The 21385-nt window shown below is 42.4% G+C and overlaps 1 protein-coding gene across 1 annotated transcript in view; it reads left to right on the top strand.

Annotated features, from left to right (window-relative positions):
* Positions 1 to 21385, top strand: part of ADAMTS19 (ADAM metallopeptidase with thrombospondin type 1 motif 19) — a 354949-nt gene that overhangs the window by 88595 nt on the left and 244969 nt on the right. Inside the window, exons 5-7 of the mRNA XM_077463285.1 lie at positions 9425 to 9597; positions 14289 to 14372; positions 16365 to 16522. Coding sequence (XP_077319411.1) covers positions 9425 to 9597; positions 14289 to 14372; positions 16365 to 16522 — 415 coding nt within the window. The remainder of the gene's footprint in view (positions 1 to 9424; positions 9598 to 14288; positions 14373 to 16364; positions 16523 to 21385) is intronic.

Raw genomic sequence — 21385 nt, 5'->3', positions numbered from 1 at the left:
AGTAGAGAACAGCCACTCTATTCAACCAGAATGTGGAGCTGTTATCTCCCAGCCCACTTCCCACAGCTCAGCTGTTTAGGCCTTTTTTTTGTCCCATGTGCAATTTGCTAATTTTACCTCAAGCACATCAAGCATGGCAAAAACACCAGACACTTGGGTACCACATGCTTGACAAGGCATTTAACCTCCTACCACTCAGCCCATTGGCATAGAGCACCTGGAAGCCACACAAAAGGGACTCAATTTTGCTCCTCCTCACTCCTCACCTTTCCAGTCTTACCCCATCTATACCTCATGAACTTTCAGCAGCATCCACTGACAGGGGTGATAGTATATCGCAGGGTGTCCCAGGTCCTGGCAGCACATCTGCCAGTAGCACACCACCAGCTGTGGACTACAGCAGGCAAATTTATCTGCCCCATCTGCTGCAGTGAAAAAATATATATATAATCACTGTCACCCACATGCCCAGCATCTAAATTCAAGCTTACAATTCCTGTCTTTCCATCTAGAATCCATCTGGTGGATTCTGCCCTAGTGGACTCCTGCCTGTTCATCTAGAATCTTTCTAGTGGATCCTTCCCTCTTCTGTGAATTTGCAGAATGCGCAGAATTTGCAGAATTTGCAGAGTTTGCCCAATGGCAGGTTTCCGGTCACAATTTATTTTCATGAAGGCTATTCCAGCTCTCTACCATCATGTGAAAGGCAATGTTGTAGCATCCTTGGGCAAGGCAGTCAGCCACAAGGTCTATGTTACTGCTTACACATGGTCCAGCAGGGATATATTTAATTCATAACACACTGGGAAACTCTACATGCAATGTGGATGATGCAGGACAGGGCTCAGTGTCGTAGCTTGTTGTGCCACCACATCTCTATAAAGATAGTGATGATAATGCAGGATTTGTCAGCTCCACCCCCTCCTCCTCTTCCACGATCTCCTCTGCTGAATTGCCCATGAACTACAAGTACCCTCTAAGCATTCAAGAGGCTATACAATGAGTCAGACTGAAAGGTGCCATGCAGTGCTTCAGCAGGAGGAACCAAAATAAGAGCACACACCACTCCAAGCAAATTCTCAGGTGCAAATGGATGACAAGTACAGACCCCGGCTCACCACCGTCCAATATGAATAAAATGAAGAAATGGTCGCACTCTTTCCAAAAAACTTGCTTCATGTACCTTTATTGTCACAAGTGTATCAGACAAACACAGGACAAGCATTTGCCATGTTTCACAATGCTTCAGCTGGTCTGTGTAGGGCACAGGAGCCACAACGGAGCAGAAATTCTGGCAGCTCTGCAGGAGCAGGCTCAGAGGTGGTTCACGCCACACCAGCTGTAGCCAGGAATAGTGGTGTGCGGTAATGACAAAAACCTCCTGTGCACCCTTAGACAGGGAAAGTTGACACATGTGCCATGCCTGGCACATGTTCTCAATTTGATGGTGCAGCATTTTTTAAATAGGTTCCCAGGGTTGGAAGATCTGCTGAAGCAGGCCAGAAGAGTCTGTAGCCATTTCAGGCAGTCATACACAGCCAGTGCTTGGTTGGCTGAAATTCAGCGGGAATTCCACCTGCCTGTAAACTGCCTATTTTGTGACATGCCCACCATGTGGAACTCGACTTTGGCAATGCTACAGCAGTTGCCCATGCAGCAGAAGGCAAAGAGTACCTGTGTGAGTATGGCACAGTGACAGGCTCAGGCCAGCTCTGCATTTTTTTCCCCACGCCAGTGGCTGCTATTTAAGGATGCATGCACTGTACTGTCACCATTAGAGGAGGCCACAAGGATGGTGAGCCCTGACACTGCATGCATCACTGACACAATCCCTGTTGTGTTCCTGCTGGAGCAGACTCTGTGTGGCATTATGGACAGGTAATCTCGAGACAGAGAAGGACTTCCTTTCCTCTCAAGGCCCACTTTATGCAGACACCATTCCTAATACACCACAGAACATACAAGAGGAGTGGGAGGAGGAAGATTCTGGCAGTTTGGAGGCATGCAAGACATATGTCAACTCTTAACAAATGGTTTTCCATCCCCAGAACCCTTGGGAGTAGTACGTGGCTGGGAGGAGGCAGTTCCAGATACTGTAATCCTCAGTGATCCCAAGGGGTTTGCTTCTCATGCCTCTGCAAACTTGGGGTGCATGGGCTCCCTCATTCTTCAAAGCCTGCAAAAGGACCCGAGAATACGTGGCATCAAGCAGAAGGATCACTATTGGTTGGGAGCCTTCCTCTTTTACCAGAGGAAAGTCGCTGAACTCATCCAGTCCCCACAGAGGTAGCAGAAAAGGAAATCTCTTGACTGACACAATCCCTGTTGTGTTCCTGCTGGAGCAGACTCTGTGTGGCATTATGGACAGGTAAACTCGAGGCAGAGCAGTGGGAGGAAGAGAAGGACTTCCTTTCCTCTCAAGGCCCACTTTATGCAGATACTATTCCTAATACGCCACAGAACACACAAGAGGAGAGGGAGGAGGAAGAGCAGAAAGATTCTGGCAGCTTTGGAGGCATGCAAGACATATGTCAACTCTTAACAAATGGTTTAACTTCCCCAGAACCCTTGGGAGTAGTACATGGCTAGGAGGAGGCAGTTCCAGATACTGTAATCCTCAGTGATCCCAAGAGGTTTGCTTCTCATGCCTCTGCAAACTTGGGGTACATGGGCTCCCTCATTCTTCAAAGCCTGCGAAAGGACCTGAGAATACGTGGCATCAAGGAGAAGGATCACTATTGGTTGGGAGCCTTCCTCTGTTACAAGAAGAAAGTCGCTGAACTCATCCAGTCCCCACAGAGGGAGCAGAAAAGGAAATCTCTTGAGGACACCATAAAGAGGAGTGGATGTAACGCCTTTCCTGAATCTGGTAGGTTACAGTCTGGTGGAAAGCATCATTTTGAGGCTTCTGTTGGTCAAGAGAGGAACAGTGAAGAAGGGGGCTGTCAGTGACATGGATGTCTCGGAACTGGCAATGTTGCCCAGAACCATCATGAATGCCCACGGAGGGTTCCGAGACAGGCGCTGGCACCAGTGGCCCTATTCAAGCCAGCCCGTGACCACAGGTCAGTGCTGAGTTATCTTGTCGCCTCCCTTGTTTACCCTGACCTTGCTCCTTGATCTGCGTTTACCTGTTGTGACCCAGCTAGCCTTGGCTCTGCTTCCCGATCGCCTGGTTTGACCCTTGGCCTGCTCCTGGACTCTGCTTCTGCTTCCTGATCACCTGGATTGACCTCGGCTTATATCTGGACCCTGCCTGTGTATGACCTTGGCTCGCCCCTGTGTATGCTCTGGACTGGTTTTTTCTTTTACCTGAATACAGCAAGTTTGCCTGTTTCAGCCATCCCTCGGTTGCCGAGCTCATTGAACTGCAAACAAGCACCTCGTCAATCATGCTTCTTTGGGCACTGCGCTTCCTGTTCCCAACTCCAGGAACACGCTGCACTTAGCCGCAAGGGGATCCCTCTTAGCATCTCAATCTCCATACTCACACCTGACAGGGGCCACCTCAATGATGCCTTTCAACATTCTTTTAGTCCTTGGTGCCCAGGACTGTCAGCTGCCACATCCCATCGGAAGTGTTTTCATCGTATGGTGGCAGATTATCTAGGGGCAAAAACAGATATGGAGAGCTTTCCAGTTGATGATCCACTGGGTTACTGGGTGATGAGAATAGACAACTGGCCAGAACTTGCCTAGTATGCAATAGAGCTGCTGGGCTGCCTTGCATCCAGCATGCTTTCCAAACAGGCATTTAGTGCTGCTGGAGGTTTTGTGACAGATAAGAGAGTGCGTCCGTCCACAGACTCTGTGGACCGGCTGACATTTATCAAAATGAATCAGTCCTGGATTAGCAGCAGCTATGACACCCCTGATGCCGATGTCGCTGATTAAGTGTTTTCTGGATCTCAAATCTCAGAAAGACTACATAGGTTTCATGGGCACAATTAACACCCAAGGACCAATTTTTCCACACCTGTTACTTCAATCCAAAGTCTGCAAAAGAGACACAACAAAAACATTTCTAAAAAGTCTCTAATCTTGTTCCGAGTGCACTAAATTGGGACCTCATCATACAGACTGGCCCCCCAAGCCGTTGTTTATAAAATAAAGAAAGCTTGAATGGAAAATGTAATTGTTTGGGGGCTTTAAAAATGCCATTATTGCTGCAGAAGGCTTTATACGTGATACATATGTACCACATTACAGGCACCACCAGACACTACTGTATATTTAAAGGAATATTTTATTTTTGTTGTTTCTCATTTTGATGGTTTAACTTTAAGCATCAGTAAATCACTCCTCATTAAAAAATGTTAAAGACCCTATGTATGCCCAATTGCTTGCATATAAGCCTTTACAATGAGCACTTTTGATTTTTCCAGTTCAGGTCCCATATACTTTAACCCCCATAGTGGTAATCCCGAGTCTGGCTCGGGTTAGGATTTTACTAACAGGAGCGGTAACCCCGAGCCAGACTCGGAATCGCATCACTGGATGCAGGGGAGGACACAGGGAGAGTTACTTACCTTGTCCCCTGGATCCAGCGATGTCCTCCGCGCTGTGTGATCGAGCTGTCCTCCGCTCGATTCACAGTGTCGAATGCCGCCGAGCTCCGTTCCCTGCGACCTTACGGCGCACGGGAGCGGAGAACAGCAGCAAATTCAAAAAAGTTAAAAGACACAAAACACACACAGCACTGTAATCTTACAGATTACAGTACTGTATTAAAAATGACACACCCCCTTTGTCCCTAGTGGTCTGTGCAGTGCCCTGCATGCACTTTTATATTATAAATACAGTTTTTTCTGCCTGAAATTTGGTGATTGTCCATAGCAACCAAAAAGTGTCCCTTTTTCAGTGTTTTAGGATTTGATTACACTATTGAATAATTTTTATTATTCTTTATTATATTATAAACGTTATCATACCTGGGATGTCTGCTAGACTCTGGTTTGAACAGATTTAAGAAAGTTATTCCTAAGAATTACAGGACTACAATATAAAACGCCAAATTTCCATGCAAAATAATTATACCGCTTTCAGCACCTAAAACCAGACTGAATCATACCGCCAGGGAGGTTAATGGGGTTCATTATTTGGTTCCAAACTTTTGCAAAGTTTGAAAGTTCTGCCATGAACCGAACAGGGGGTCATTTGACCAATCTCTAGTTCTGAATACTTTGCCTGTGATGACTACGCAAACACTTTTATTAATTATAATATATGTGTTTTCTTCTGTCCGGCTATTAGCAGAACTATTGGATACTTGTGGACCTGGATTTATTTTTGATATAGGGGTTGTTATGAACATCTGGGTCTCTTACTTGATTTACGAATGTTGCATTTCTTTAACCTCTTCCGGACCTCCTTCTGCACATTTACTGCGGCAAGGTGGCCTGGCTGTGTGAAACAACATCTCAGTAGCCTCTGGGGGCGCGCACAAGAGGAAGAGCCAGTCAGCAGGTCGGCAAACGCGATATCCGCTGGCCAACCGCTATCGTTCACCAGAAGGACAGAAAGGCGATCTGCCTATGTAAACTAGGCAGATCACCATTCTGACAGGGGAGAACATAGAGATCTTGTGTCCCTGTTAAGCAGGAACATGGATCTCTGTTTTCACCCAGCCAGAGCAATCCCCACACAGTAAGCAACCCCTGCCAGTGTCATTAGTACAGTAACAATGTATTAGTTTCACTGGTCCCCCAGAAAAGTGTCAAAAGTGTCAGTTAGATGTCCACCACAATGTCTCAGTCCCTATAAAAATCACTGATCGCCGCCATTACTAGTACAAAAATAAATAAATAAAAATTCCATAAAAATATCCCATCATTTGTAGACGCTATAACTTTGTGCAAACCAATCAATATACACTTATTGGGATTTTTTTTTACCAAAAATATGTAGCAGAAAACATATTGGCCTAAATTGAAGAAGAAACTAATTTTTTTTTCTTTTTTTTCTTGGATATGTATTGTAGCAGAAAGTAAAAAAATATATATATATATTTTTTTTAATTGTATCTCTTTTTTTGTTTATAGTGCAAAAAAAAAATGCAGAGGTGTTCAAATACCACCAAAAAAAAGCTCTATTTGTGGGGAAAAAAGGACATACATTTTATTTGGTTACCGCATCGCACATCCACACAATTGTCAGAGTAACACAGTGACATATCGGAAAAAATGGCCTGGTCATGAAGGGGGTAAAACCTTCTGGGGCTTAAAGTGGTGTTGCCACCAAAAAATTAAAACTACTTAAAATTCGTAAAAAAAATCAAAAAAAAAATTATTGGCAAAAAAAAATATTTTTACTCACCTCTAAATACCGGTTGCTAGGGGGTCCCTCGTAATCTGCCTTCTTCATTGCCCGGGCTGATGACATCACTTCCCCTCGCGCCGCACATTCACCTGGGACCTGTCATGTGTCCCAGGTGACTGTACGGCGTATCACAGCGCCCTTCACCGCTCGCGCATGCGCAGTGGGTGCCCAGCTGTGAAGCCACAGCCGGGTGCCAACAGTATGCATGACGGCGCCGCGAGCGGAGCGGGGAGCGAGGGGGGGCTTCGTTCCCCCGCATCGCTGGACCCTGGGGCAGGTAAGTGTCCGATTATTAAAAGCCCGCAGCTGCAGTATTTGTAGCTGCTGACTTTTAATTTTTTTTTTAGGGGGTACCCCACTTTAAGTGGTTAAATAATATTCTTTATCACCCTTAAAAACTACCCACACTGTGTATCCTATACCAGTGATGGCGAACCTTGGCACCCCAGATGTTTTGGAACTACATTTCCCATGATGTTCTGGCACTCTGCAGTGTACTGGAGCATCATGGGAAATGTAGTTCCAAAACATCTGGGGTGCCAAGGTTCGCCATCACTGTCCTATACCATTATGAATTATTGCATTATTTTGTGTAGTTTTTGGACAAGCGCCCCAGAACATGAAATCTCGTTTATAACATTTGGTTTGGAATTTGCAGGGCCATGCCTATTTTTTGATTTAAGAGGTTTGTGATTTTAGCAGGTGTAGGCTAATAAAGGAATATATGGAGCTACTATATAGTTATTGTTGTAGTTTTTGTGGTCAAAAAGACCCTTTGTAAAGGTTTATATTGTAAATTTGCTCTGGATTTTTTTCTTGGTAAAAGTACTAGTAATCTGCAGACCCAAATGTTTAAATTTTAGTGATTTCAACATTCCTTTGTAGTATTTTTATCCTGTTAGCATTTTGAACAGGCCTTTCCCCTACCTGATTACGCTTTTTCTGACTTTTATTATTTACAATTTATAGTATATAGTGCTGTGTTAATATGTGAGATTTTACCACCATTGGATAATGTAAGTGAAGTATTGAACTGCAGCCTATAGCATCAGAAGAATGTGGAAGCTGTTGTGGAGATGTGCTGGGAACCATATCCATATAGATGGGTAAGAAGAATACGAGCGACTTGCAATTTTTGTGGAAATCCCCTTTAAATGTAAACAAAAGTTTAACAAAAAAACTGCTTCTAAAAGTACCCAGGCATTATCAGTACAGAAGAAATGAAAAAGCCAAGGTGGTTGAGCTGGCAGTTTTCCAACAGATTGCTGACTTCCTGTCCAGTAATTCTGTAGAAAATTACTCACTATCATGTTGCCTTTTTTTTTGCCTATAATGGTATCTTACACAGAGTTATAGACTGAAGGTTCAATAAAAGTAAAATACTGTATTTATCTGCGTATAACACGCACAGGTGTATAACACGCACACCAGTTTAAAAGGGAAATTTAAGGATAAAAAAAATGTTTTTTTAACCGGTTCCCGACCAACGCATGCCGATGTACGTCGACAGAATGGCACGGGCAGGCATATTGGCATACAGGTACGTCCAATCTTCAATGCCGCCCTGCCATCGGGAGCGCGCCGCCGGCGGCGTGCTCCCGCGCTGGTCGGGACCCCTGTGAGTCCGGTCGCGGGACCCGCGGACTCGATCGCTGCGGGCATACCCGCGATCGTCTCACGGGACGGCTGAATGGAGGAAATGCCGTGTAAACAGCATTTCTCCATTCTGCCTAGCAACTAGTGACGCTGATCTCTGCTCCATGTGATTCACTAAATGAAAGCCCAACCCCCCCACAGTTAGTAACACACCCCTAGGAACACTTAACCCCTACACTGCCACCCACTGGTTAACCCCTTCACTGCCAGTGTCATTTACACAGGAATCACTGCATGTATATAGCAGTGATTACTGTATAAATGACAATGGTCCCAAAAATGTGTCAAAAATGTCCGATGGGTCCCCCACAATGTCGCAGTCACAATAAAAATCGCTGATCGCCACCATTACTAGTAAAAAAATAAATAATAAAAAATTATTAATAAAAATGCTATAAAACTATCCCTATTTTGTAAATGCTATAACTTTTGCGCAAACCAATCAATAATCGCTTATTGCGTTTTTTTTTACCAAAAATATGTAGAAGAATACGTATCGGCCTAAACTGAGGGAAAAAAATGTTTTTTTATATATTTTTGGGGGATATTTATTATAACAAAAAGTAAAAAAGAATGCGTTTTTTTCAAAATTGTCGCTCTATTTTTGTTTATAGCGCAAAAAATAAAAACCGCAGGGGTGATCAAATACCACCAAAAGAAAGCTCTATTTGTGGGAAAAAAAGGACGTCAATTTTTTTTGGGAGCCACGTCGCACGACCGCGCAATTGTCAGTTAAATCGACGCAGTGCCGAATCGCAAAAAGTGGTCTGGTCTTCGACCAGCAAAATGGTCCGGTCTGTAAGTGGTTAAATAAACCGCTTTGAAGCAAAATAATGGTAAATCAGCATCAATGCAGCCTAATCTGTGCCCATCTGCAGCCTCAATGCAGCCTAATCTGTGCCTATCTGCAGCTTCAGTGCAGCCTGAACTGCGCCCATCTGAAGCCTGATCTGCGCCCATCTCCCCATCAATGCAGCTCACCATCTCTCTCAGGAAATCACCGAGTCGTCATCTCCTGTTTACTCGACTCTCACTCGGCAGTCAAATACACTGTCCCACCTCCGGCGTCAGCATTAGAACAGCTCCTGTGATAGAGAGAACACTGGTCCAATGCCGGTGACGGAGGCAGGACTGTGTGTGTGACGTGAGAGCCGAGTGAGACCCGAGTGGAGAGGAGATGATGGCTCTGTCAATTCCGGCGGCACTCATCTCCCTCCGAGGTACACTGTCTGCGTATAACATGTACCCCCAATTTTTCCCCTATTTTCAGGGGGAAAAGTGTGTGTCATACGCTGATAAATATGGTACTTCAATTTTGGTACAGATGTGATACTATATATACCATAATTGTAAATGTTCCACGTGTAATTTTTTGGGGACCCTGTAATCACTTCAATGAAGCAATAAATGCATTATATATAATACATATATATTTATTTATTTTTTACAGAAAAGAGAAAAGTTAAGAACTACAAAGTTTCAGAGACTGGAAGGCGAAAGAGATACTCGTTCAAGCAAAACCAGGAATATAACATAGAGACAGTTGTAGTTGCTGATCCTGCTATGGTTTCCTATCATGGAGCAGAGGCAACTAGAAAATTTATCCTCACTATCCTAAACATGGTAACTGTGTTTGAACTTTTTATTTATATTGTCTATACTGAGCTATACTTTATAACTAAAAACAACAAAATGAAAATAGTAAAACCATTTAGTGAATAGCAACATTTCCAGGAAATGTTGCAAGTTAGAAAGTTTACTTTTAATTGTAAGTGCCCTGCGAATCCACGGCGGGTTCCCGCATCGCACCCGACTCGCACAGCAGTTCACACTGCCCTATGCAAACTGCGGGGAGTGTCAATACATTGTTAATGACTCCCCCATTTCAGCTTGCATATCGCACTGCAAACTGACAGTTAAGACATGAATCAGATCGCATAGGTGTAAACACCTTTGGGATCCGATTCTGGTGCAGACTAAAAAAGGGCCCTGTGCGAGTTTAGTCCGAATGTTATGCGATATTAGCCATACTATCTGTATGGATGAAATCAAATCACACGGACATCACATGTGATTTGCGAATCACATATAATCTCGCAGAGCACAGTAGTGTGAACCGGCACTAAAGCCTAGTACATGCGGGCCAAATATTACGAGTCCTGCTATCTGTGTCAATGGACGCAGCAGCAGGACTCGGTACCGCGCCCGCTTGGTTGCCATATTTAAATGTGGGTCTCCAAGGGGGCACTGGATGCGGGCAGGAGCCAGAACTGCTGCTGGGGAACCTTTACAAACCTATTTAAAGGAAAGATTCACCTGTTCAAATATTGTTTAAAAAAAAAAAGATAAATGCAAACACAATATTTTGTTTTTGCATTTAAGCCTACTAAGCATTGCAACTGTGATCAGCGGAATCACTCAGGCTCCTTCAAATTCTTCATACAGCTCAGGTCCATATTGAAGTACAGACCTTGAGTTTCGGAGTTGCAGCAAGTATCAATACTACAAATGCGGTGATATAAGTGCACTCATGCTTCATTAAAAACGACAGTCCCTCTGCTCCAAAGTGGCAGATGGGACCTGCAGTTAATTTCATTCACAGCTATCTGTGAACTAATGAGGTGACTGTGAGGGCAGAGCCATGCAGAGCCACATTCAGATCTGGAAGAAGAACCCCTGGACTCTGTAAGTGAGGGTTGGGGCAGTTTAAGGGTGGTGAGCTGTGGACTGATATTGTTTCATGTTGCATCCTAAATATCCTAAATAAGGGTATAATATGAAACACGGTCCAAAGGTGAGTTACCTTTAAAGTGTATCTAGCCCCAAACACAAAAGAGCCAATGTATAAAAAAAAAATAGATGTGTGAATGTGACAAATATTTGCACAGTCCCAATGAAACTTCACATATTTTCTGTAATATGCTTTGTCAGCAAAAAAAGACAACTGGCAATCTGGAACAGATAACCTTCTGCATTCAGGATGCACTCTGTGCTTTGATGCTGTGATATTTGGGGTTCAAGATCACCAGCCAGCCGTCTCTTAAAAAACATCTATATAGTTCATTAAGGTTAATTTACATCACGTTAAAAACATATATATTCAAAGTTAAAATAAATTAAGAGTTTTGGGACCCCAGTATGGGTCACCCATATTACATATGCTATAGCTTTACATAATATACATAGGGATCCTCATACACCTTTGCTGTTTGCCTCTGTGCATTTCACAGGATAACCTGCTTCTTCTGAAGGACTTTGAGGGATATGTGATCTAAAAATCACAGAGGTAAAAACAGAAACATTATATCATATTCAACATAATACACTGACGTATACAGCGGGTAAAATAAGTATTGAACACGTTACCATTTTTCTAGGTAAATATATTTCCTAAGGTGCTATGGACATGAAATTTGACACAGGGAAAAAGTACTGAACACATGAAGAAAAGGGAGGTGCAAAAAGACATGGAAAGACAAGACACCATCTGAAATCTATCAGTAATTAGAAAGCAATCCTGCTCCTTGTCAGTGCAAATTAATATCAGTTGGTTCCATCTCAACTGATGGCCTATAAAGAGGTGTCTTATTACCAAAGTGGCACACAAGAAACATCTTATAATGGGTAAAAGCAAAAAGCTCTCTCAAGACCATTGCAACCTTATAGTTGCAATGTTTTGCAACTGATGGCATTGGTTACAGAAGGATTTGTTGGGGTCATAATCCAGAGGTGTAAAGAACATCATTTCACTACAAACCAGCCACGACCAGGTGCTCCGTGCAAGATTTCTCAAAAGGAAAGAAAATAATTATTAGAAGAGCCATGAACCAAGAGCCAATGTCCACTTGTGAAGAGCTTCAGAAAGACTTGGAATTAGCAGATACAATTGTTTAAAAGAAAACTATAAATAATGCACTCAACCGCCATAGCATGTATGCACGCTCACTACGGAAGACTCCATTGCTGAAGAAAAAGCATGTAGAAGCTTGTTTAAAGTTTGCTGCACAACATTTAGATAAACGTGTAAAATACTGGGAGAATATAGCCTGGTCATATGAGATCAAAATTGAACTCTTTGGATGCCATAATATTACACACAATGTTTGGATTCAAATGGCACTGCACAACGCCCCAAAAAAACATACCAACAGTGAAGTTTGGAGGTGGGAACATTATGGTGTGGGGCTGTATTTCAGCATATGGCACTGGCAAACTTCTTATGATTGAAGGAGGAATGAATGGAAAAATGCACCAAGACATTCTTGATAAAAGTCTGCTGCCATCTACCATGATGATGAAAATAAAAAGAGGTTGGACATTTCAGCAAGACAATGATCCCAAACAGAAAGCCAAGGAAACTCTCAATTGGTTTCAAAGAAAGAAAATAAAGCTGCTAGAATGGCCCAGCCAATCACCTGATTTGAATCCAATAGAAAAATCTATGTAAAGAAGAAGGATCTGAGTTTATAGAAGAGGCCCATGGAATTTTCAAGATGTGAAGACTTAGGGGTTGATTTACTAAAGGCAAATCCGCTTTGAACTACAAGTGCACTTGGAAGTGCAGTCACTGTAGATCTGAGGGGGACATGCAAGGAAAATAAAAAACTGAATTTTTACTTGTACATGATTGGATGATAAAATCAGCAGAGCTTCCATCCATTTCAGATCTTCCCCTCAGATCTAAAATGACTGCACTTGCAGTGCACTTGTAGTGCAAAGTGGATTTGCCTTTAGTAAATCAACCCCTTAGTGTGGAAGAATGGGCAAAAATCACACCTAAGCAATGCATGCTACTAGTTTCTCCATACAGGAGACATCTTGAATCTGTCATTACCAACAAAGAATTTTGTTCAAAGTATTAAATCAATTTCAGTTAGCGTGTTCAATACTTTTTCCTGGTGTCATTACGTTTTATTACATATAACTTAATTTCTGAACGTATTTGTTTTGGTTTCTTTTTATATATGGATTGCATGAGTTGTAACCGACATGTTTCTGTTGTTTTTGTTGTTTTTTTAGGGGAAAATAACTTGGATGGGGATAGGAATTATGGGATGCCCAGCTTGACTGTAACAAAAGAAAGCAGGGACAACTTCCTCCCTATTTACAGATCAACTTGATCCTCCTACACAATGACTTTATCCTCTGTACTGCTTGATTTACTCTTCTCAGTAACTAGCAGTCTCTTGTTAGCTTAGCAACAACCCATTACAAGCTAGGAACTCACAATCCCTTAGAAAAGTAGCACATGTGTTGTGAACTGCATCCCTGAGTACCTTCACTCCCTTGTAGACGCTAATCACAGCTCTATTTCTGCAGGAAATACTAGCCCACCTGGCTTCCTCTTCACCAGCCCACCTGACTGCTTCTTCTTCTCAGTCTAATCGATTGACACTCTGCACCAGTCCACCCGACCAACACTCTGAAGATCTCCTAGGGCAAGGCTGAAGACTTAAGCACACCTCTGTCTTCGGGAGAGACCTGCTACATGTGGCAGTCTCTACCCTATCTGTTCCTGCCCCATGCTAATGTATTCACACAGTCCTTCCTGCTTTCACTGCCTCTCAGGAAAGCCTCCTCCAACTTCTCCTGTGGTAGGATCTTTGCAGCCCAGCCACCTGAGCCCCAACCCAAGGTAGAGTCCCTTCCCAGCAGGGGTCTCCCAAGGACCACTGACATTCTCCCTCAGCCCTGTATCTTCATCTTCCACCCGACTCCCCTGCCAGCATGACTCATGTGTATTTAAAATCTCACTTAGTTCCCTGCCAGGCCCACTTCCTGGTGATTGGCTAAGGGTCCCTAAATATGCAAGACAACCCTTCTAGCCTCTGCCCACTAATTTCTAGAAAATTTTCCAACATTCTAGAACCAGGGGAGACACCAGAGAGCTGCCTGGATGAGTCAGAGGGATGAGTCAGAGGGTGCTACATATACATTTGCTAAAAAATATGAAAATACAATAGTAATAATAAATAAATAGTAAATTAATTAATTTAAAGCTGGTATGCTTTGGAGGTAGTCCAATCCTATTTAAAATTACAAGAATCGGACAAAAGCCTATAGTTGCTTAATTGTAGCTGAAGACCTTCAGTGTGTATCTACAGCAAACACAAAATGGAAAAAAGTCACCTAATTTGATCAATTTACAGCTAGCAAGATAAAGTTGCACGTGGGCAGAGCAGACCACAAAACAATACTATACAAAAAATGTCATTGTGCAGTACGAAATTATGAATGCCAGTGTCAAAGAATTTGTATTGGACATATTTTTACCAAAAGAATAAGATAATGGAATAACATTTTTATCTCTACAGGTATACAACCTATTCCAGCACAAAAGCTTAGGAGTACAAATTAATCTTCGGGTTACAAAACTGGTTCTACTCCATGAAACACCGGTGAGTGAATGCCTTCTTGTTTGTTAGTTTATTGAAGTGTATCTGTCCTCCTCTCTGCTACGTATTTGTTTGTGGAGAAATCAAAAACATATTAGGAAATCAATATGGACAAAGCCAGATCAGAAAATGTATTTAAGCTAAAACTTTGAAACCAAAGATTGGATGTTTGGGGTCATGGAGGCAAGTTTAATTTTCAAAATTAAAAAATTAGAAAGTGCTTCCAAAAGAAAGCAAATTTGAGAAATTAATTGTTGGTTTTGTTTCTTTCTTAATTTCAAATTACTAAAAAGACTGGGTTATGCCCTGTCAGAAAAAAAAAATATTGGTCTAGGAGATAATAATCAAATCTTTATGTTTTCCTGTTAAATAATTACTAACAGATACAGCCAGTGTTAGTGGATCTCTTCAACAATGTAAATACAAGAGAGTTTTATGAAAGTGGGATGCCATAAAATAGCATTTATTGAGCTAAATTAACTAAGGAGGCGGCTAGCTTGTGCAATGACTCTGAATTAGTTTGATACAGCTGTACCAACCCAAATTATTGCTGAGGCATGTGGGTTTAGGTGCCATCCTAGTTCAGAAACAGCGGGGGATTACAGTCCTATTCAATATGCAAGCAGAGCACTCAGGTGGAAAGATGATACTCCCAGACTGAAAAAAAAAGAGACTTTAGCTGCTGTTTGGAGACGTGAATGATTTCATGTATATCCTTATGGGCTTGATTTTGAGATTGTGACAGATCACAAGCCATTGAAAGTGTTATGCACTTCTTGCTCTAAACCTTCTGCCAGAATTAAAAGGTGGGTCCTTCATCTTTCTGATTAAAAAAAATAAAATAAACCGATACATCTGTATTTGTTTCTCTGCATTATCAGGGAACTGATTGGATGATGCATGCGATAGCATTCGCTTCTGATAAGTTAGATCTTAGTTGTTGACTCCTGCATGTCCTTCTTTATACAAGCAAATGTTCAGTTCAGTTACATTGCCTACACATATTAGTAATTGCATGACTGGCCTCGGCATGTCATGGTAATAGATTTTCACTTTCTTTTGCTATGCTTCCGTAGACATAAATGTCACATTTATTTTAATAATAAATGTAATCTTTTTTGGTGAAATTATATTTGAGGTACAATGTATTTTAAAGCTTTACTATGATTATTTACATGATAAATAATTTTACAAATGCGAACTGCAGAACAGAAAATATGACACATTTTAGTCTTGAACAGAAAATCAAAATGTCACCTCAGAGTCCAATTTTAAAGCTAATATGTAATACATTTATGATTGTATTCTCCTAGCCCTTGTACACACGGTCAGACATCCTGACAACCAAATCCGTTGGATTTTGTCCGACGGATTTTGTCCGAAACTGTTGCATACACACAGTCAGACAAAGTTGTCGGAAAATCCGATTGCACATAACGTGATGACGTTATTTCGTTACGACGGGACTACATTCAGGCTAGTAGCCAATAGCTTTGGTCTAGGAATTTGATCTGAGCATGCGTGGCACTTTGTTCCGTCGGAGTAGGCTACACATTATCAGAGTATGTCCGATCGGAGCATTTTGTCTGAAATTTTTACCGGCAAGTTGGAAAAGTTGGTCCGTTGGAAACAGTCCGATGGAGACCACACACAGTCGGAATATCAGACAAAATGGTCCGGTAGGACACATTCCGTCGGAATCTCCGACCGTGTGTACAAGGGCTTACAGTAACAGGCACCATTTGAAACTGAAAAATTGGTAGCACACGTATGCTAAGCTAGAATCTGTCTTTTTTCTTTAAGAAAGAGGGATATGAAGTGTTCAACAATGCTTAGCAACCAATCTGGTTTTATATTTTGCTATCCTGAATGATTCAAAGTGGCAAAAAGAAAAATCGAATTGGCTTCTAAAGTTGACAGTGCTTTGCGCTACTGCTCTTTGACTGAATTTGCATTCATACTGTAATCCATAATAACACATAGGCTTCTTTATAGGCAGATATGTACATAGGACACCACGGAGAAAAGATGTTGGAGAGCTTTTGTAAATGGCAGCTTGATGAATTTGGGAAAAAAAATGATGTCCACATGGAAATGTCTACAAGCTGGACAGAAGAATATTCAGCTGTAGATGCTGCAGTTCTTATAACAAGGTATAATGAATGCACATATTTTGCATCTGCATGTGTTTTATCTATTCATGTGGCATTTTCCACATTACACATATTATGATAAGTAAACCAATGTTGGATTTACAGTGTATTGGCCTACTTTTCTAAAAAAAGTCACACAGGTTTTTATCTAGAACACCACTGTTTTGTGGAGAGACACGGTAAACGGTTTTTCAGAAACAAAAGAAATGTTTGGCACATGTAGAATGATGTTTCATCTGTTGTCAGTGAGAGGTGAACCATTCCATCCCTCAAGCTTGGGCAAATCTATAAGGGAAGGGAATGAGGGAAATGTTCTGGAATACTGGTGATCAGAGAACCTTATCAAAGCTGGTGTTTTCCCAATTATACTTTCCAGAAAAGCTGAAATTTGCCCTGGTTTTGTAAAAGGAGATAACTTGTGATCATAAAGATATGAAAATGACTACACTAAAATTCTTTTTTTATTTAATCATTATTTTATGTTTTGCAGCAATTTTTTTGTCATCCCTGTTGTAGTAGAAAACAAAATGTAAATTATTTTATGTACCTTATATTTCAGAAGCAACCATAGAAGAACTTTTGCCTTTTCAGTGTATAGTAAATTGTCCATATGTGGCATTTTTGCCAAAAGTGTGGCACTTTTTGACTGATTTCCAGTTTTAAATTATTCCCTGATTTGAACATTTGTACCATATCCCTGAATGCATGTGGCATAGAAATAACAGAGATTACCCCCCCCTGAATATAAGTGATAGCTGCCTGAACAGATACAATAGTCACACTGCTATCCAATACACTCACCAATATTATAGCATTTTGTATCAGTCAACTCTATTGTACCCTTTCCCAATGTCAAGGTCAAATCAGTTGAATGCTGATATGCAAAAGATGCTTGATTTTTAGTGCTCATACACACTGACGTTTTAAAAAACGGGCTGTAAAGCTAGGAACAATGCCTGGAAAAAAGCAGCATTAAAGAAAAACGATTTTATTAGCGTTTTGCTGTGGCGTCAATGCGCGTTTAACATTTACAACGTTTAACGTTTGTAAGCGTTAATGTTAAGGCACTTTTTAAAAAAAAAACATCCCTCTGCTATTTTCCACTCACAAATTTCCCAGAATGCCAAGAAAAATGAATAAACAATGTGTGCAATCATTGCAGGTGGCCATTTTGGTTGGAGAGAGAGAGGAGATAGTCTGTGTGTGTTTTTGCTTGAGTATTCGTGGAGTTTTTGCTATTTTGCGTGCGTTTTCATCTGATTTTTGCATTATGGATCCTGCTGTGCAAAAGATTGATGAAGCAATCCTGCTTATTATCTTGATGAGGATTCGTAGAAGAAGACAGTTGGAGGAGGATAGAAGCCATAGACAACGTCGCTTCTGGACCCATTCACTGATATCCCAGCGGCTGTCAGTGGGGTACTTCACCCAGATCTATGCAGAACTGCGCATACACCCGGAAAAGTTTTACAACTTTACTAGGATGTCTGTGACACTGTTTGATGAGCTCTTGGAGAGACTCTGGGCCATGATTGATCAGGATGGACACTGCTATGCGTCACTCTGTGTCACCGGAGGAACGGCTGCTAGTGACACTGAGGTAAGTGAAATAAGTACTCATATGGGATAGGGTTGGGGGTAGGGTTTAGGCAATAGAAGTTTGGGGTTAGGATATAAGGGATTAACCTCCCTGGCGGTATGATTCAGTCTGGAATTAGGTGCTGAAAGCGGTACAATTATTTTGCACGGAAATCTGGCTTTTATTTTGTAGTCCTGTAATTCTTAGGAATAACGCTCTTAAATCTGTTCAAACCAGAGTCTAGCAGACATCCCGGGTATGATAAAGTTTTATAATATAATAAAGAATAATAAAAATTATTCAATAATGTAATCAAATCCAAAAACACAGAAAAATTGACACTTTTTGGTTGCTATGGACAATCTCCAAATTCCAGGCAGTAAAAAACAGTATTTATAATATAAAAGTGCATGCAGGGCACTGCACAGACCACTAGGGACAAAGGGGGTGTGTATTTTTTAATACAGCACTGTAATCTGTAAGATTACAGTGCTGTGTGTGTTTTGTGTGTTTTTATTTTTTTGAATTTGCCGCCGTTCTCCGCTCCCGTGCGCCGTAACGCCGCAGGGAACGGAGCTCGGCGGCATTCGGCACTGTGAATCGAGCGGAGGACAGCTCGATCACACAGCGCGACGGACATCGCTGGATCCAGGGGACAAGGTGAGTAACTCTCCCTGTGTCCTCCCCTGCATCGAGCGAAGCCATCCCGAGTCTGGCTCGGGGTTACCGCTCCTATCAGTATATTCCTACCCCGAGCCAGACTCGGGATTACCGCTAGGGGGGTTAAAGTAGGTTTTAGAATAGTGGGTTGAGGTTAGGGGGTAGGAATTTTTATTTGTATGCTGGTTTAATTAAATATTTAAAAATGTCTAAATTAGGTTCCTTGCCACTGGACAAAGTTTCGTGTCCCTACACCATTATTTCCTCCTTGGTGTTGCAACTGTCTCTGTAGTAACAAGGTCAATATGTGTTGCAATTTGGGAGGAGCTACACGACTCAGTCATCCCGGAGCCGACCGAAGAAATCTGGGAGTCTGTTGTGGATTGATTTTGGGAATTTTTCCAAATTGCATCGGTGCCCTGGATGGTAAGCACATCAGGGTGAAGAAGCCTCCCCACTCCGGATCATCTTATTTCAATTATAAGAAATATTTTTCCGTGGTACTCCTGGCATTGACTGATGCCCATCTAAAATTCCTTGCCGTGGATGTGGGAGCTTACGGCAGCCAAGGTGACTCCCACATATTTAGAGAGTTGTCTTTAGGACGTCATCTGCATGAGGCCTACATATACCAGCCAGTAGGCCTCTACCCTCCACTGATGAACCAAGTTTGCCATTGGTGATGGTTGTGGATGAGGCTTTTGGATTGGCCAAAAAGCTTATGAGGCCATATAGTGGATATGGACTCAGCCATGAACAAAGAATTTATAGGCTGAGCTGTGCACGCCGTGTGGTTGAGTGCTTGTTTGGTGTCTTGACTGCCAAATGGAGGGTTTGGCTGTCCTCCATGCAACTGGATGTGGAGAATGCAGTCAAGGTGGTCCTGGCATGCTGTGTGCTTCATAATCTTCAGAGGAACAATGAGAGGAGCAATGTGGAACCGGAGCCCAGCAACCCAATACATTGTGTTCAATTTATGGACTTGTGGTCAACGGCATGGGTCATGACAATCCGCAACCAATTTGCCCAATATTTTGTGTCTCCTGAGGGAGAGGTGTCATGGCAAGATGATCATATTTAAAAAAACAATGCTGACATCGAATATAAGCTTGGATCTTGGTCTTAATGAAACGTCATATTCATGTTAATGCTCTTTGTGTCCATGTTTCTTCTTTTGTTTCACGAGTCCATTACATTCTGCGTGAGGTAAACGCATGCTTGGCCTATTATGGCTCTGCATGCGTTTGTCTCAAGCATAGAGCAAAGTGCTCTTTTCAATTTGCTTAGGACAAACGCATGCTTGGCCTATTATGGCTCTGCGTGCGTTTGTCTCAAGCATAGTGCAAAGTGCTCTTTTCAATTTGCTTGGGACAAACGCATGCTTGGCCTGTTATAGCTCTGCATGCGTTTGTCTCAAGCAGAGTGTAAATGACTGGTGTTGTGCATGCTATAAAAAAAGACAGAATTTGTCAAGCAAAAGATTTTTTATTGACGGTAAAAAGATTTATAACTGGTGATAGGTTTGCTGGGATGCTTGTTCACCTTGGGAATGTAGGGATTGTGGATGGGGGAAGGAATGGGGATGGCGCCTCTGCATGTAAGATGGCGGTGTGAATTATTCGTAGGTGGGTGAGGGGTACAATGGGGTCTGGGGCATGGTGGGTGGCATCTGGTGGAGAGGAGGGGGCTGATACAGAGAGGGGTGTGCTTGCACTGCTGAGGTCCTGGGGGCCATTGGGGGATCCTGAGATACAGTGTATGAAGGTGGCACACCACTGTATTTCGACTGCCTGTATTGAACACAGATGGTGTTCAATCGATCCATGCTCTGTATCTCAAGGTCTCCACCCATGTCCTCCATTAGGTTGTACATGTGACAGCAGAAGCAGGCGCGCTTGTTTCTTGGGTTCATGAAGGCATCAAAGCTGCGCCTCTCCTGCCGCACTTCCTGCAGCAGTGCAAGCACCCTGTTCTCTGTCTCAGTAACAAACTCCCCCACCCTCTGCTGTTGGTTATGCCACGTCCACGCCCAGGGCAACGGACACCTCTACGACCATGCACCTCCCTGTGTTGGCTGACGCTGGATTCCTGCAAAAGAAAATATATATATATATAAATTGGCAGGCATGTAGGTAGATAGACAGACAGACATAGACAGGCTGACATAATGGATGGACAGTTACCTCATATGCTGTCTCCTCAGCATGGCTTTCCACACTACTGTCACGGGAAGATGTGTGGGCTGAGCTGTTCCGTGGCACTGGGGGTGGGTCTGTCCACTGCCTAAACTTCCCCTGCCTCCTCTACTCTCTCTGCAATATTCAATGTCGTCCTACAAAGAATAGAATTAAATAGTTAGTTGACATTATACATAGAACATGCATATTGCCTGCAAAGAAATGCACAGGTTTAATTAAATTCACTGGGTTAATTATATAAAAAAAAGTATTACTTACTCTCTGGAGCTGTTTATCATGGCTTGCCATACAAAGGGCAGGTTTTGATAATACACATGCTGCTTCCTTTTGGGGGCTGCGGCTCCGGATCGTGCTGACTTCTCCTCTTCAGTGAGGTCCCTCCTCACACGATCATGGAGGGATTTCCATCACCACTGAAGGACTGTG

The sequence above is a fragment of the Lithobates pipiens genome, unplaced genomic scaffold (genome assembly GCF_037356315.1).
Source record: "Lithobates pipiens isolate NorthernLeopardFrog02 unplaced genomic scaffold, aLitPip1_a1.2 Scaffold_3, whole genome shotgun sequence".
In the NCBI taxonomy this organism is placed as follows: domain Eukaryota; kingdom Metazoa; phylum Chordata; class Amphibia; order Anura; family Ranidae; genus Lithobates; species Lithobates pipiens.
The sequence above is the reverse complement of the archived record's forward strand: the minus strand, read 5'-3'. Positions and strand labels throughout refer to the sequence as shown.